The sequence below is a fragment of the Sorex araneus genome, chromosome 3 (genome assembly GCF_027595985.1).
Source record: "Sorex araneus isolate mSorAra2 chromosome 3, mSorAra2.pri, whole genome shotgun sequence".
Taxonomy (NCBI): Eukaryota; Metazoa; Chordata; class Mammalia; order Eulipotyphla; family Soricidae; genus Sorex; species Sorex araneus.
Genome location: NC_073304.1, coordinates 118,673,887 through 118,686,533, shown reverse-complemented (window position 1 = coordinate 118,686,533; position 12,647 = coordinate 118,673,887). Strand labels below are relative to the sequence as shown.

At 42.0% G+C, this 12,647-nt stretch overlaps 1 protein-coding gene across 2 annotated transcripts in view; it reads right to left on the bottom strand.

Moving 5' to 3' along the window:
* MICU1 (mitochondrial calcium uptake 1) overlaps positions 1 to 12,647 on the bottom strand; it is a 168,025-nt gene that overhangs the window by 19,246 nt on the left and 136,132 nt on the right. For both annotated transcript variants that reach the window (XM_004615473.2, XM_055132399.1), the window contains one exon: positions 11,833 to 11,941. In XM_004615473.2, coding sequence (XP_004615530.1) covers positions 11,833 to 11,941 — 109 coding nt within the window. The remainder of the gene's footprint in view (positions 1 to 11,832; positions 11,942 to 12,647) is intronic.

Genomic DNA, 12,647 nt, shown 5'->3' with positions numbered 1-12,647 from the left:
GGAGGTACACTGGGGACACTGGTGGGAAATGGGATGGGTGTTGGAATGTTGTATGACAAAGCTAATCATGAACAACTCTGTAACAATATGTATCTCAGGTGATTAAAAAAATTAAAAATTAAGAAAAATAGCCAGTGAGTGTCAGGGACTAAAATATATAAGTGTGTGTGTGTGTGTGTGTGTGTGTGTGTGTGTGTGTGTGTGTGTGTGTGTATTACAAATAGCTTTCAGTAAATGTTAGATGTTAGAACATGCTGGAAAGTGTAACTGAGTACTGCAATAGCAGTGAAGGGGGGCGGTGAAAAGCCCTGGACCATGACAGGCTGAGAAGTGCCTCCCTGGTCTCCTGGATTCTGACGTGGAGGTGTTGGCAGCTCAGCGTGAACCTCTGTTGGGGTACAGTCTTTAATGCAGTGCATTTGAGGGGCCGTGGCATGAGACGGGGGGGGGCAACTGATATGTCTGTGGGGGACTGGGGGGTATAGGAAGGAAACAAGGTTGGAAGGGGCTATGGCTGGAAATTGGAAAAAGGTCAAAAAACAGTTTTAAAGGGGTGTACAATTTCCTATATATATGACCTTTTATTAATTTAGTTTTTGGATTTTGGGTCACACCAGGGTTATTGCTGGCTTTCAGGGATCACTCCTTCAGGGGGTTAAACCCGGCTGCTGCATGCAGGGCAAGCGCCTTCCTCATTATACTGGCTTTCCAACCCCCACATGATCTTCCTGAAATAGCTTTAGGTTTCTAAGCATTCTTTTTTTGTTTTGGGGCCACACTCAGCGATGCTCAGGGTTTAGTCCTGGCTTTGTGCTCAGGAGTCATTCCTAGTGGAATTTGGGGAATCACATGGGATGCAGGGGATCGAACCAAGGTTGGCTGTGTGCAAAGCAAGTGCTCTATCCAGTGTACTATTTCTCTGACCCTGAGTATTCATTTCCTCAATGAAGAGAACTATAGTTAGAAAGATGATGACTAAGAGACTTGAACTAAAAGAGATTCTAGTTAGAAAGACAGAAATGTGTCTAACAGAAATGTGTCTATTAAAACATTCCATGTGAGATGAGAAGCTAAGCTACAGGGCTGGAGAGAGGATCAGCTGCACGCAGGAGCCAGTGCTCAATGCGCACTGCATGGCCCCCAAGTACCACCATGATGGCCCCCACACCCTGAACACCTCTGGATATAGCCCCCAAACCAGGAAAAACAAAAAACTCAGCAGCAGCTATCTTAGCCAACTCGAAATGTCTTTGTTACGGGATGGTTTACATGGCAGATGCCAGAGGTGTCTGAATTAGCACAACTTAAACAAAGGAAGTATGGGGGGGAGGGGAATCATATTCAAGAAAAGGACACTAACTCCAAAGCAAGTGAGCTTATAAAAAGGACTTGATCCTCACCCTATAGCTGATCTTCTTTTAGCCAAAGGGAACTGGGAGGAAATGGTTTAGGCCTGTCTTCCCTAATTGTAAATGGGATTTAAACAATTTTTTGGTGCTGGGATGGAACCCAGGGCCTGACAGATATAAGGCATGTGCTCAAACACTGAGCCACATACCTGGCCTATCTAGGACTGTTTCCTCATTTCTCTTTCTCCCAAGTCCTGGTCTGTGACATAGAGAAAGTGACACCTCCATGTCTGCTGTTGTTTCTGATCACGTTATTCTACTTGCTTCAAGTAGTTTTATGGTGGGGTCTTTAGGATTTTTCTATGCATATTATTGTATGATCTGCAAATGATGATAATTTATATTCCAATCTAGAGTCTTCTTGTATATTTTTTTCCTGACTGCCCTGGCTCGGATTTCCAAAACCATGTTGAAAAGTGTTGTGAGAGTGAATGGCTTTGTCATGTTCCACATTAAGGTAAAAGCTTTCTGCTTCTTACCACTGAATATACTGCTAATATACTGTTTGCTACAAATTTATCTTTATATTTGGTCTAATATTTTGATGATATGTGTTCCTTCTATCCCTGATTTACTGAGTGTTTTTTATTGTAAATGAATATTGATTATTGTCAAATGCTTCCCAAAGCCTCTGTTAATAGGATCCTGTAATCTTCTTTTTGTTGGCCTGGTGCATTACATGAACTGATTTACATATGTTGCACTATCCTTGCTATCTGGGATAAATAAACTCTTGAAGTGTTGTCAGATCCAGTAGTCAAGATTTTGTTGAGAATATTTGGATGTATGTTTATTAGAGATGCTGGTCCACCGTTTTCTTTTTATGTGTGTTAACTGTCTTCTGACTTGGGGACCAAGAGCAACACTGGGCTTGGAAAGTTTGTTTGGGAGAGAATTTCCTTTTCTATTTTTTAAATACTGTAGAGCCATGAATATCTCGTAGTATATGATGTTCTTCACAATTCTGCTGGGAAAACTGTGTGCTAAATCAGGTCTAAAGCCATGTTTTCAAGTTTTAAAATAGCTGTGGAAGAAAGAGTACCAGGGTCTCAAAAAGGTGCCAATTTATGAAGATGTTAACTATTTTTGGGCAAAAATGAAGAGAGTTGAAACCAAGAGCAGCAAAGACTGAAAGTAGAAGGGAGGCCTCTGCCCCGTCCCTGCTCTCCCCACTCCCATTTTGAATCTTAGGACTGATCCCCCAGACCCACATGTGATGTCCGTTTCTCCCGGAGCTGGCATGGGTTTCAGCAGTGGAAGCTTGTGTGCACCACGGCACCCGTACTGCGGACTGAACAGATGCAATGTACAAAATGGTTTCCAGCGTCGCCTTCCTAACTGACGCAGCTGACCCATACTAAACATTCACTGCGTGGCAGGGAGAGGGGCAAATGCCTTATGCAGATTTTTTTCTCGAAACAGCTCTACAAGGGGTGCAACAGGATCTCGAGTAGAAAATGTAGCCCCTAAGTCCAGAAGCTGTCCAAAGGCATATGCCACGGAGCCCTAGAAGCTGGTTCAAGGGTGGAGAGTGACAGTCGGGGAGGAGCTGGAAGCTGGAGGTGGTTTTTGAAGTAGAGACAAGGATTTATGAAATGTGGACTTGAGAAAGTAAGGAGTCAAGAATAATGCCGGCCTTTTCTGTATCTTGGATCACACCTCAGGGTATGCGGGGGCTTCTTGGCTCAGTGCTCTGATGGTGCTGAGGGGCAAATCTAGGCGGTCAGTGTGCAAAGCAAGCCCACTAGCCATTAAAACTATCTCCCTGGCCCATGACTACTTTTCCACTTAAAAAAAAACAACCCAAAACTCTAGACTGCTGGGGAATAATCAATTAATAATGGTTTATTAAAAACTTACAATCTGTGGGGCTGGAGAGATAGCACAGCGGGTAGGGCGTTTGCCTTGCACGCGGCCGACCCGGGTTCAAATCCCAGCATCCCATATGGTCCCCTGAGCATGGCCAGGGGTAATTCCTGAGTGCAGAGCCAGGAGTAACCCCTGTGCATCGCCAGGTGTGACCCAAAAAGAAAAAAAAAAAAAAAAAAAAACCTTACAATCTGTGCATCAAATTCTTGGCTAAGCCGTATTTGAGGAATCCCTCAAATCCCACGGCCACAATATATGGATAGAAACTGATGTCTGTGGATTTTAAGTGAACACCTTTAATTTATATCATAAAAGCTGGGATCAGGGACCAGAGAGATAGTACACTTGCCTATCACAGGACCAACCTGGGTTTGATCTGGCACCCCATATGGTCCCCTGAACCTGCCAGGAGTGATTCCTGAGCACAGAGCTAGGAGCAACCCTGAGCACTGGTTGGTGTGGCCCTCCCCTCAAAACAAAGTTGGGGAGGCTGGAGCGATAGCACAGCGGGTAAGGCATTTGCGGGAAGCATCCACACCACACAGATGCCAGTTGGAGCTTTGGGAAGGATCAGAGGGAGTCTGTGGAGGACTTGTGTTCCTGAGTCTCGTAGTGAGACACTGAATGACAGCGTCCCCAAAGCTCATGGGTGGGACCCCCCGGGGGGAGGTGCAGGAGGTGGGTCTCCAGGTGAGGGACCACGAGTGGAATTAGCTTCCTTTAAGAGGGTTCTTGTGGGGCTGGAGCAATAGCACAGCGGAGAGGGCGTTTGCCTTGCACGCAGCCGACCCGGGTTCGATTCCCAGCATCCCATATGGTCCCCTGAGCACCGCCAAGGATAATTCCTGAGTGCAAAGCCAAGAGTGACCCCTGTGCACCGCCAGGTGTGACCCAAAAAGAAAACAAAAAAGTTGGGTCTAGGACATGAATCTGATGGGAGGAGCACCAGTGTTACATATGGGAGCCCCAGTTCAATCTGAGAACCACCTGGTTCCCTAAGCACTGACAACCTCTGAAGCACCATTTGAGAAGCAGCTCCCTGGCAAAATGATAGAGGTTACAGACACTGGAGTTGGGTTTTTTAGGGGGGAAGGGGGAGAGAGGAGCATTTCTGGCAGTGATCAGGGAATACTCCTGGCTCTGTGCTCAGGGATCTGATGGTGGTGCTAGGGGGTCATATGTGGTGTCAAGGGACAGCGCTCAGGTCAGTTGCATGCAAGTCAAGCACCTTACTAGCTGTACAATTTCCTTTTTTTCTTTTTTTTTTAGCTTTTTGGGTCACACCTGGCGATGCACAGAGGTTACTCATGGCTCTGCACTCAGGAATTACTCCTGGCAGTGCTTGGGGGACTATATGGGATGCTGGGAATCAAACTTGGGTTGGCCACGTGCAAGGCAAACGCCCTACCCACTGTGCTATTGCTCTAGCCCCTATTTCTTTCTATTGTTTTTAAATCATTAAGTTTGAGGTGATTTACAGCACTCCTAGTAAATTAATTCACTTGGCTTCTTCTGATTACTCAGCAAGATACTAGCCCCGTTTCCCATAGATATATATTATTTTACAGCCGGGAACTCTAAAGCTATACAGATAAAACAAGGAGTCAAAACAAATATTATTGTACATGCCACACATACAGACACACAGACACATACACACCTCTTTTCTAAAGCTGGGGATCATACCTAAGGCTCTGGACCTGCAAAGCAAGAGTTCTATCTGTGAACCCCAAACATCAGATATGACTGTGCAACTTATACAACTGTGTTCTTTAACAAAGTAATGAGGCATGGACTAGAGAGAGGCTAGAAATCCCAGGAAATGGTCTCAAGTCATTTGAAAGAAAAACATCTATTTTGTTGTTTTAAACCACCAGGATGCATTCTCCTATGCCATCACTATCCTGAAACATTCAACTGTGGAAACTGCAATTTTAACACAGACAATGATTCATCCTATATAGCTGTTCTTTAAGGCAATTCTCTTTAGCTTTTTTTTTTTAAAGGTGAATTAATAAAAAGGAGGTCATTAACTTTATTTTTACAATAATGTCTTGGAATATTCTATCTTTGGACTTGCAGATGCTGTCAAATCCTGCTTTGTGAAACAGAGGCATACAAAGCTATCCTGGAGAAATGGTCGTGTGATGCCACACATATCTCTTCTTCCACCTCTATGGTATCATTATTCACCCCTGAAGAGTTCTAGAAAGGTTAGAGGAGGAATTATTTTAAACAAGCAAACAAAGAAAAACACTACACAAATGTTAATATATTATGTAATATATATTAACATATATATAATGAGACTAATATTCAAGGCTAGGGAAAACAAGGGCACGGAGGATTGTTCAATGGTTAGGATCTTGCCATAAGAATGTGTATAGGATAAAGTGCCGTTAGGATAGAGAAGGGATATACCTGATAACCTCTCAGTATCTGTACTGCAAACTGTAAATCCCAAAAGGGGGGGGAGAGAGGGAGAGAGGGAGAGAGGGAGAAGGAGAGGAAGAGAGAGAGGGGGAGAGAGAGAGAGAGAGAGAGGGAGAGGGAGAGGAAGAGGGAGAGGGAGGTGGGGGAGGGAGGGAGGGAGAGAGAGAGAGAGAGAGAGAGAGAGAGAGAGAGAGAGAGAGAGAGAGAGAGAATTTTTGTCTGCCATAGAGGCAGGTGTGGGAGGGAGCAGGAGGAAAACTGGGGACATTTGTGGTAGGAAATGTACACTAGTGAAGGGGTGGGTGTTGGAACATTGCATGACTGAAACCTAATCACTAACAACTTTGTAGTTGTGTATCTCACTGTAATTCAATTAAAGAAAAATTCCAATTAAAAAAAAAGTTACATGACTTGAAAAAATAAAGTCAAAAGGCATCCAGGCTGGAAAGAAATAGCTGGCGTAACCTTATACTAGACAATCTCAGAAATCCACCAGAAAGTGTGGCGTAAGCAAGACCGTGTTTATAAAATCTCAGCCAGCACTTTGGAGGAGTTTAAAAACTACACATTCCACTTCCCAACGGTGAAACATTCCAGACTGAGAGAATCTGATGTTAGATCTGATGTTAGATCATAGGTTATGGTAAAGTTCTTCAGATTGTGAGGACTTGATACCAGATGCAAATGCAAAAATTCAGAAATAGGAAAAGCACTCAAAATGATAAATACAAACAAACAATAAATATACATATATGTACATATATGTGAAAGACTGCCTTCCTTCTTAATTTCTTAAAAACCTTATTAAAAACAAAAATCTCAGTATGGTGTTGTAGTGCTTATAGCATACACTGTTAAAATATAAGCAGCAACTAAAGTACATGGAGGAATGATGGTAAATGGAATCATCTGACTATAACAGTCTTACATTTCACTTAAAGTAGTAGTACATGTTACCTTTAAGTAAATTATAAATGATAATTTATAGAATATCCCATTGCTCAGCGATTTGCTTGAGCAGGCACCAGTAACGTCTCCATTGTGAGACTTGTTTTTACTGTTTTTGGCATATCGTGTGGGTGAGATACTCTCGGTAGCTTGCTGGGCTCTCCAAGAGGGGTGGAGGAATCGAACCTGGGTCGGCTGCGTGCAAGGCAAACGCCCTACCCGCTGTGCTATCACTCCAGCCCCTTTCTATATAAAATCTCTAAATTATAAAATGCAATAATTTCTAAAATATAAAACGAAAAGAGCAAATAGAGCAATGGACCCAATTCTAGAAGAAATGGGTCGACTTTAAAGACACAAGTAGATGGAACATGAAAGAACAGAGTAAGACAAATAACCCAAATAACAACCACATAAAAGCTAGAGTAATTGTAACAAAACAGACAAAGCAGACATAAGAAAAAGGATATTAAGGGCAAACATTTGCGATAGCACAGTGGCCCACCGGGGTTCGATTCCTCTGCCCCTCTCGGAGAGCCCTGGCAAGCTACCCAGAGTATCCTGCCCGCATGGCAGAGCCTGGCAAGCTACCCGTGGCATATTCAATATGCCCAAACCAGTAACAACAAGTTTCACAATGGATATGTTACTGGTGCCTGCTAATTGATGAGCAACTGGACAACAGTGATACAGTGATATTTGAAAATGCACAAGAGTCTTTTCAAATGTATATGAAACAATTATCAAAAAAGCAACCATATTCTGGATAATTAAACAAGTAATCTATTTTTAAAAATGAAATGATGTACAGTCTTTTTTATTTTTTTAGTTTGATTGAACCTGAACATTCGTGTGCAAGGCAAGTGTCCTACACACTGTACTATCTGTAGTCTTTTTTATAATAAACGATATTCCAATATGAAAAAGGAATATAATCATTTCAATATACAGGAAAGTGTTTTACAAAATTCGAAAGCCACAGATAACACAAAAGCCTCTTCAAGTTAGAAAAGAGCTTCCTTCATCTGATGATGGGTATGCAGAAATAGTTTAATCTAATATTCAGTTTAATGGTAAAATATTTAATGCTTTCCCCTAAAATCAGAATCCAGAGATACCCATTCTCACCACTTGTATTCACCACTGTATTGGTGGTTTAAGTAAGCAGAGGTCAAGACAAAAAGAAATAACTAGTAGGAAAGAAAAAGTAAAATTGTGTTTACAGGTGACATGAGTGCTCTATACAGAAAAACCAAAGAAATCAACCCAAACAGGCAATGTTAGCTAGGCTACAGAATACAAAAACGTATTTTAACAGTAGCAGCTGGAGCTGGAGGGCTAGTGTAGCAGGTGAGTCACTGTGTTGCATGTGCCAACCCGGGTTAGATACTAGGCCTCCCACTGGGGCCCCAGTTGCGCCAGGAGTGATCCCTTAGATCGAGCCAGGAGTAAACCCTGAGCACCGCCAATGTGGTCCAAAACAAACCTGTAGCAGCGAAGAATTGGAAAGTGAAATAAAACTTCCATTTATTATAGTATCAGAAAGCATAATATTTTAGGGGTATATTTAAAATTATGTGCAGCTCTGTCAGAGCAGGAGTAAGCCCTGAGCTTTTGGGTGTGGCTCCAAACTCAAAACCAAACCAACAGAAGCCTTCAAAGCCATTGGGAATAGGGGCGTGGCGCAGAGGAAGGCACAGGGGCACCAATATGAGGGCCTGGCTTCAATCCTTGCTGCTGCAAGCAAACAAAACCCTACAAAGCTGCTGTGGAGAACAGACCGAACACCGAGAAAGGGGACAGGGATATTATATTATATTCCTGTCCCCTTCCTACTGGAAGACTCAGTAGCACAAAGTTGTCAGGCCTCCACAAATTAATCTATTTACATTTAATATATTAAATGCTGTTATAATCTTACAACTCCACTTATGGTTGCCACATAAAGTAGCTAGCTGATTCTAAAATTTATACGGGAATACAAACAAATAAAATACAGTGCTATTGTGGAACAATCAAGTTGGGAGCATTTATAGTATCTGATACTTCAGGATATTTTATAAAGCGATGTAATCAAGACAGTGAGTATAGGTATGAAGTATGGGCTACATAGATAAATTTAAATAATATTTATCTATATTGACCAGGTTTTTCACAAAGATGTCAAAGTAAACCACTGGAGGGCCTTTTAAAATAATGCTACCACTGATACTCATGTGGAAAAAAATCCTGATTCTACCTTATACTAAATGCAGAAATTAATTTGGGAGAGATCATACATGAAATGTAAGAGCAAAATAATAACATTTATAGGAGAAAATATAAAAAAAACTTCACATTTTGATAAAGGTGAAGTAATAACCAAAAGGTTTGATTAGACTTTGTTCAGAAAACCTTTTTTTTTTTTCATCAAAATATCATTAAGAAAGTGAATAGGCAAGCTACAGGCTAGGAAAAATACTAACAAAGTATATACCTGATAAGTAGGTATCTGAAAAAGAACTGGTATTTAGAATATGTAAAAATTTCACAAGTTGGGGCTGGAGAGACAGTAGAGCGGGTAGGGCACTTGCCTTATATCTGGCTGACCCGGGTTCACTCCCCAGCATCCCACCTGGTCCCCTGAGCACCACCAGGAGTAATTCCTGAATGCAGAGCGAGGAGAAACTCCTGACCTGAGCTGGGTGTGCCCCTCTTCCCCGCTCCCAAAATTTAATAATTTAATAATATAAGGATAGTAACCTAATACGAAGAGGCAAGATATTTGAAGAAACATTTCACCAAAAAGATAGCTAAAGGCTGGAGAGATAGTACACCAAGTGGAGTGCTTGCCTTGCACATGGATGATCAGAGTGCAATTTCCAGCGCCACATATGGACCCCAGAGCACCACCAGGAGTGATCCCTGAGCACAGGGCCAGGAGCACTACTAGAGTGGCTCCCATTAAATAAATAAATAAAAAAAATAAATTAAAGAAAGTTATAGTAACTTTCTTCAAGATAGCCAGTAACTGGTAATGGCCAGTGTCCATGAGAAGAATGGATACGTATGGAGTACTGATACGAGGAACAGACTGCTGATACAGGCAATGAATGACTAGACTGCAAATCAAGTTGAAACCTTAACAGGTGTGAAACTGTTTACTTTCACTTGTATGAACTGAAGAAAAAATAAAGTGAATATATACATATAGTGAAAAAATATATAGAATTAAGGTTGTCTTTTGGTGAATGGGGACAGAAACTTTTTATTTTAAATTTTAAAAATGTTGCCTTTTGGGTCATATCTGACGATGCTCAGGGGTCACTTCTGGCTTTGCACACATGCATCACCTCTTGGCAGTTCTTAGGGGTACCAAATGGGATGCTGAGGATTGAACCAGTGTTGGCCAGGTGAATGGCAAATGCCCTCCCCACTGCCCTATCAGCTCTGCCCTCCAGAAACTTTTAAGTGGCACAGAGAACAGAACAAACTCTGATCTATATGTCTGAGCTATGTCTAGAAGAATATTCGGGTGCACACGGCAAGATGCTAATTAAGCTTGCTACTGGGCTTATTTCTAATAGTTATTTCAACTCTCTGAGTTTGTAAAATTTTCATAATAAAGTGTGTATGTGTGTGTGTGTGTGTGTGTGTGTGTGTATGTGTGTACACTGCTCTCAATTTATCTGCTCTCATGTTCCCTGTAGCAACTGGAATTAACTCTGCATGAGGTAAGCCAACAGGCTGTGCTACTCTCAGAGTCAAGATTTTAGCTAAAAAATCCTTTAAGAGAAGAAATCCTTTAATGCAATTTTTTTGGTAAGAATGAATTAGAATGCATAGAGATTATTAGTAAACATCATATATGTGAATACATATGTATACATCTATTTATCTATTATGCATAAATAGATAGACCTTTTAGGGGGAAGTACAAGGCTCTAATGAGAGAAGTTCCGATTTCATATATTTTGCCTCAGCTTAGATGCCTATTTCCAAAGAGAATCAATCATTTAAGGAAGGACATCTGTCTTGATTTGCTTTTAGCATTAAAAAATACATCTTCTGAATTCGAACTCTTAGGGCGAAGTACAAAGCTCACGTAATATGAACCAAGTAAAACACATATTAAAAAAAATGTGAAAGGTGGGTAATGGTGCCGCTGGCAGGTCAACCTGTACCTGTGGGGCAAGTGCATCCGCAGCCTGATGGTGCTTTCAGGCTTCCTGATACCCCAAAATTGCCGCTGTGCCTTTGGCCAGATCCCAACAACTTGGGACCAAGTTTACTAAAAAATTAAATGGCCAAAAATTAGATATGTGGAGCCACGCCCACAAACCACCTCTAGTTCAGCTATATAAGCTCATTTATTACCTTTATTTCAGAGACCCAGAAATAAACCTTGAAAGCCACAACTAATCTTGGCCCACACATGGCTGAGCAGACTAGGGTAAATCGAAGGGGGCGGGTCAGTCTGGTGCCCGCCCAAGCAGAGCCCCTGGCAGCCACTTGCTCCCACAATCCAAAATCACCACCAGACCCTCAGCCAGACTCCACCATCTCAGGATAAACCTCCCTGAGACACAATCTGCTGAAAATTCGGGCATGTGGGTTTTGTAACTGAAATTTCCAGGCTTTCTTGGGGTCAGGATGGGCTTCCTCCCCCCACCTCCCTGTACAGTCTCAGCAGTCACACCCACACCCCAAAGCTGCCGCTCAGTGAAAAAGCTACTCCAGCCTTACCTTCCCAATAGAAGTACTGAATGCCCTGAACAAACATCAGGACCTTAGCACCCGTATTGCAAACCATAATGTAAAAACGAAAGAGGAGAAAGAGAGAGAGCAAGAAGGAAAGTGCCTCCCATAGAGGGAGGCTGGGGGTAAGAGATGGTGTGTGGGGGGGATGGTGGGGAAAACAGGAGGCATTGGTGGTGGAAAATATACACTGGTGGAGGGATGGGCGCTGGATGACTGAAACCCAATTATGAACGGCTTTGTAATGGTCTAGCTCAAAGATATTCAATAAAAACATTAAAAATTAAAAAAATTAAAGAATGTCAAATATTTAAAAAAATTTTAAAATGTCAAATATTGTTAACCGCCCATATTCTTGCTAAGGAGGGGAAGTCTCCTGATAGTTTATAGACTCAATGCTTATACCCTCAGGATATAAAGTCTGGGGGTTCATTACCTTTATCAAGAGATGCCCCAGCCATATGGTAAAAGCTCAACGCGGTGTCCACATCATTAATATTCTTCAGGAAAGTAAAGAAGTTCTCCACCTCCTGAAATGTCAGACCCTGGAAGAGAGATAACAAAGCAAGCTGGGCACCTGAAAAAAAACGCAGAGCAGTTGGCATTAATATGTGCTCATAAATCACAAGTTTACAGAGGCCCAGAACAGAGGCTGAATACCTCTTGTCCAGGAATGTTAAGTTTGTGCACAACAGGGTTACAGTGAGAAAGGCAGATGGACTGTCTTCCCCAGTCTGTGAAAACTGGTATGAAGCTATTTATTTTCTGTGATAGCTGGATGGTCTTTAATGAAAATATTTCTAACTGTGCCCTCTACTTAGTCACAGAAACTACCCTGGCATTTCTGGAATGGGCCATAACCACTTGATCTGTTATATGTACTTTAACAAATCAGACCAGAGTCAGTAATTCCAGTTTAACAATGGTCAACTTAGCTTTTATTTTTTTAAATGCTTAAGTTAATTAAAAAAATCACCGATGGCCCTGGTACATAGATAGGAGTTTCCCCTAGAAGGGCTTCAGAGATGCAGCAGTGCCCAAGGGCTTGGGGGAGCTGTTCATTACCTCAATTGAAAAGCTACTAAATAAAGCAATTTGGCACTTAACTTTAACCTAATTAAGCTCCATGAATGAGGAAGTTATTTTCAAAAGCTGGTCAAGGATTTGCTGATCTCTAATTCCATTTCTCTGATGGCTCACGGGAGGGCAGTTGTACGTAATTGGGACTGCAGGGGAGTTAGAGGTCAAACA